Here is a 4486-nt window from a genome sequence, read left to right on the forward strand (position 1 = left end):
CAAGAGGTTCAAGGCCTAGTGTTGGGAAATGGGCACCAAAAAACCCATAAAGTCCCAGTTTACTCTTGGTTCCTCTGGCTCCCCACCTGCTTGATTTTGCCCTAAGGATATTGTTCATTGCTGGGTTCTCCTTATAGCCCGCAGTGAAGATTCCAGCCTGTAGCCAAACTTCTGTCCACCCCCAACGCCCAATCCTGCCACCCATCCTGTTCTCTGTGTATCTGGCCTCCTTACCTGTTCTTGAGGCTCAGATGCTGTGATGTTATTCTCTTCTGGATCCGCAGAGACATGAAGCTGTGGGTCTTGAGTCTACAAAAGGAAGAGTTCTGCCAGTGAGAGGTGGCTCAACCTTCTCAGCCTCTCAGCTTAGAAGGGTCTTGTATGCCTTACACTCTATAAGGGTCACAGACAATAATACAAAGGGCCTACATACAATGTTTTTCACTACAGCCTGGAGACATCAGGGAAGGCTCTACTGTCATCCTCTTTCACAGATCAAGAAACCAAGATTCAAAGGTGAAATGACTTGCTGGGACAGGGAACCAGATCTTTGGACCCCCGAGTTATTTCCATGACCAGATACCCTGTGATTTGTGACATGCATCTGCATGTATATCTATGTGGGAGTCTGTGGGGGTATAAATATATGAGTAGGTCTTAAAACCACTACCTACCACTTTTAGACTAACCCTCCTTAAGAATGCACTGCAGCTCTCACATTTAGATGATCCTAACCTATAGCAATTAAAAGAGGCAAGTGGTATAATGATTTCTCTGGGAAAAGTTCTAGGTTCTGCGATGGGAACCCAAGGTGTGGAATGCCCTGTCTAGGAGCTGCTAAGCCAGGGGAAGACCTTGGCACTCTACAGTTTAGAATGAATTTATTTTTGTAACTGAAATTAGCTCACACACTATGAAATTTAACCTTTGAAAGTAGAACCAATTTCTATTAGTGTGATGGCCATTTGAAATTCTGTGATTTTTCCTTTGAGCAAATTTTCCTTCTTATTCCTTCCTCCAATTCCAGGTCATGAATTATCTCAAAGGTAATACCGCCTCCCAGAAAGTTATCATTCTCTCTCAGGCAATTCAAATGCTGAGCAAGAACAGATTTTCTCACAGTAATCTTTTTATTTACCCACTTTTATATGTGATGTGTCCATAATTCTGCTTGAGAGAAAAGATTATTTATGATGCATTTGCAAGGGAAGTAAACATGTCTTGTAGGACACAGGCTTTAGAGGACTGATGACAGTGATAGGTTAGACTCTAAGATGCTCTAATTGTTTAATTCCATAGGAAACATCTGTCTCCTTAGCCAATGACCAAAGCAATCCCAGGGGGAGAGGCTGGGAGTAAGAAAACACTGTAAGTCTCAAATATAAGGAGGTGGCCTCAGGAGAAAAGAGGTTGTGTCTGGTACCTCTTGCCCAAGGAGGACAGTGTTACTAGCCTGTTCCTCAAATGGTCAGATAGCATCTTGAACCCCATAAACTCCCCTTCAATAATTTACTCCAAGAATGCAAATCTGTTTTATTATTCACCAGAGCCAAACAGAAGTTTACTCTATTGCTGTCTCCATACTAAAATCATATATTACAAAGTCAAATTTAAATTAATTTTGGATTTTCCATACTGTTGAGTTCCTCTTTTCAGTGCAGAAAAGCAAGTACACTTTGCCTACTTTAAGTCCCACACTGACCCTGGCTTATTCACTATCCACATGCCCTGCATCTCTCTCTTAATCAGCATGGCTACCGCAGACCAGAAAGCAGCCAAGGGGAAGTTTTATATCTTGCTCTGTTAGGACCTTCAGTACTTCATGGGAATCACGACTCAGGGCATAATAATGTTGGTGACTTAGATTGTAGTACCTCAGGGGAGTCAGCCGAGATAAGCTTATTGTTCTCTTCCTCCTCTTCCATCTTCCTTTCATTGCCAGACTCTGAAAAAACCTGTGGATCAAAGTGGACAATGTAGGAGACAGTCCCTCACCTTCACACCCTGGATGCCACCCTGGTGCCCCCTGTCCTTGGTAACTCCTCTCAGATATCAGGAAGCTCCCAAGGGAGCATGGTCAACCTTCAGTTAGGCATAGGCAGTAGTAGGGTGGTGTGATCTGAGGGGTACCAGAAATCTCATACTCCCAGATATCCACGTGACTCACGCCCTGGCCTCTTTCGTTGCCACTCTGTTTGAAATTGAAATTCATCCCCCAATCCATGTTGCCTTCCCCTGCTTAATTTCTCTTCATATCTCTTATCACCACTAATTGTAATTTTACTTAGTTATTCTGTTTTTTGTCTATCTTCCCTTCTTTCCCCACTAGTGTAAGATGCAGGGAGGCAGAGAGTTTTGTATTTTGTTCACTGTAATACCCTGCCTCCTAGAAAAGTGCCAGGTACATAGTAGGGGCTCAGTAAGTAATTATGGAATGAATGAATGATTCTTGGTGTCATCTAGTCAGATGTCTCACCCTAATTCTCTCTACAATGCACCTGACAGGTGATCATATATCCTTAGCTTTTAACATCAAGGGAAGAAAACTATTTCTCAAGGCGGCCCGCTCCATTTTGGTTTTTGGAAGCCTCTTGTGTCCCTTTTCCCCTATATTTAAAAAATTTTTTTACATACCATTATTTTAACAGAGCTAATTGCTGAAATTTCCTCTTGTATTGATCTAAAATGTACTTAAAGAAATCTTTACACATAGGGCCTACTTTTCACAGAAACAAGTCAAATCTCTCTGATAGCCTTTCCATGTAATTTGAATAGACTATGACTTGATTTCCAGATCCTTCACAGAATTGGTTGCTCTCCAGGGGGTCTGTGTCTCTATTTTAACACAATTCTTTTCTCATTCATATTCTCATCTTTCAGAAGACCATCTCTTTTGCTTTNCGAAGGACAACAACTTGGCTGTTCCCCTTGCCCAATTCCCCAACACTGTTCCCCTCCCCCAATTCCCCAATAAAATCTTAAAAAAAGTTTCCTTGTACTTCCACCCTCTTACTACCACCCCCACCACTGGTCTTCCTGTCATTGTAGACACTAACATGCCTCCTTCCAAACTGGGCCAGTCAGATTCTTTCTCCAGGGAATCTGGATCTGGAAAGGACATGATGGCAGAAGGTGGCTGAAGCTGTCTCTCTCAATGACAGCTGCCTAAGGTGCAATCCACACATTCCTGCTACAAACACCTGCAGCCTAGTTGTCTTTTCAGTTCTAAGAGCTGCCTAATATCCTTTATTGCTTAATTTGTTGCTTGAAATCAGAGAACCTACACACAATGCACTTCCTCCTAGTTACCATTTCAGGGAACGACACCATCAAATTCCAGTTGCTCAAGCCTAACCTAGAATAGTTCCTTAAAACTTGGGTCGTCATCATGTGTCCTCTTCTAACCCACTGTTAAATCCTGCCCATTCTCTCCCTGCTCAGTATTCTGTCTCTATAAAGTTCTTACATTTTTTTCCTCATCATTATTTCTTTAGTACCTAGTACAGTGCTTGGCACAGAGCAGGTGCTCAATAAATGGTTGATGAATGACTGAACAAAAGGGTGACATCATCCATCACCCGTAGAAACAAAAAGCAAAAATGAGCGTTTGCATGTGTATGTGTGTTTATCAGGATGGTAGGACTTCATAGTTAGTTTTTAATGTTTTTACAGAAGCAAATGATAGGACTTGAATCCAGGACTTCTGATTCCCAACTCCATGCCACTTCCATTATATTATAGTTTGCATCCTTTCCCTTCACTTGGAGTTCCATTTCTTCTTCAGTCCTGCTCAGATCCTTACTTACACCAAGTATGAGATTATAAACATGAGAAGCAGCTCTAAAATGTAACCCTTTTCCAAGGGTAATTGCTTATTAACCAAAGGTGGGGGTGGGGGATGTAGTATAGCATCTAGATTGAGGAGAGGAGGAGCCTGTGGCCCATGACATCATTACAGAGTTACAGCCAGGAGGTAGGGTGAGCTGGAGGTCAGGGGTGTGAACTAAAGCTTTCTGAATCTGGCATAGAATCAATAACCTTGCCCAAGTGGAGAACGGTGTGCTGGGCCGGCACAACTCTCTGTGTCAAATAAACAACCCATACGTAGAATAATACTTTATTTAACAATCTGAAAATATGCTCTTTTGGCTTTAAGTCTTGCAAAATGAGTGGTAAATCAAAGATTTGTTTTCTATTCTCTGAGTATGTGTTGTTGTGTGTCTGTGTCTATAGATGCTTTTGCTTTTTATAGTTATGTTAGCCCTACTTTAATTAATATGTAAAGTGTTACTATTCTAACAATGCTAAAACCTGAATTAAATATTCCCTGAGTTGAACAATCTCTTCCCCCAAGCCAGCCCCCACTCCCTTCTCTAAGTCTGCTCCTCAGCCTCCATTAATGGTAGGTCTTTAGAGACCACTAGCATCCATATTGTTTGAGAACCTAGAAATGAATGTTGGATCTTAGGTCCCTCTGACCTAAATA

General features: G+C 41.9%; 1 protein-coding gene across 1 annotated transcript in view; it reads right to left on the bottom strand.

Moving 5' to 3' along the window:
- Positions 1-114: 114 nt before the first annotated feature.
- BIN2 (bridging integrator 2) overlaps positions 115-4486 on the bottom strand; it is a 30143-nt gene continuing 25771 nt past the window's right edge. Inside the window, exons 10-11 of the mRNA XM_019623874.1 lie at positions 1875-1955; positions 115-309 (exon numbers count right to left, since the gene is read on the bottom strand). Of these exons, the coding sequence (XP_019479419.1) occupies positions 115-309; positions 1875-1955 (276 nt within the window). The remainder of the gene's footprint in view (positions 310-1874; positions 1956-4486) is intronic.

This window comes from Hipposideros armiger, unplaced genomic scaffold (genome assembly GCF_001890085.2).
Source record: "Hipposideros armiger isolate ML-2016 unplaced genomic scaffold, ASM189008v1 scaffold_569, whole genome shotgun sequence".
Taxonomy (NCBI): domain Eukaryota; kingdom Metazoa; phylum Chordata; class Mammalia; order Chiroptera; family Hipposideridae; genus Hipposideros; species Hipposideros armiger.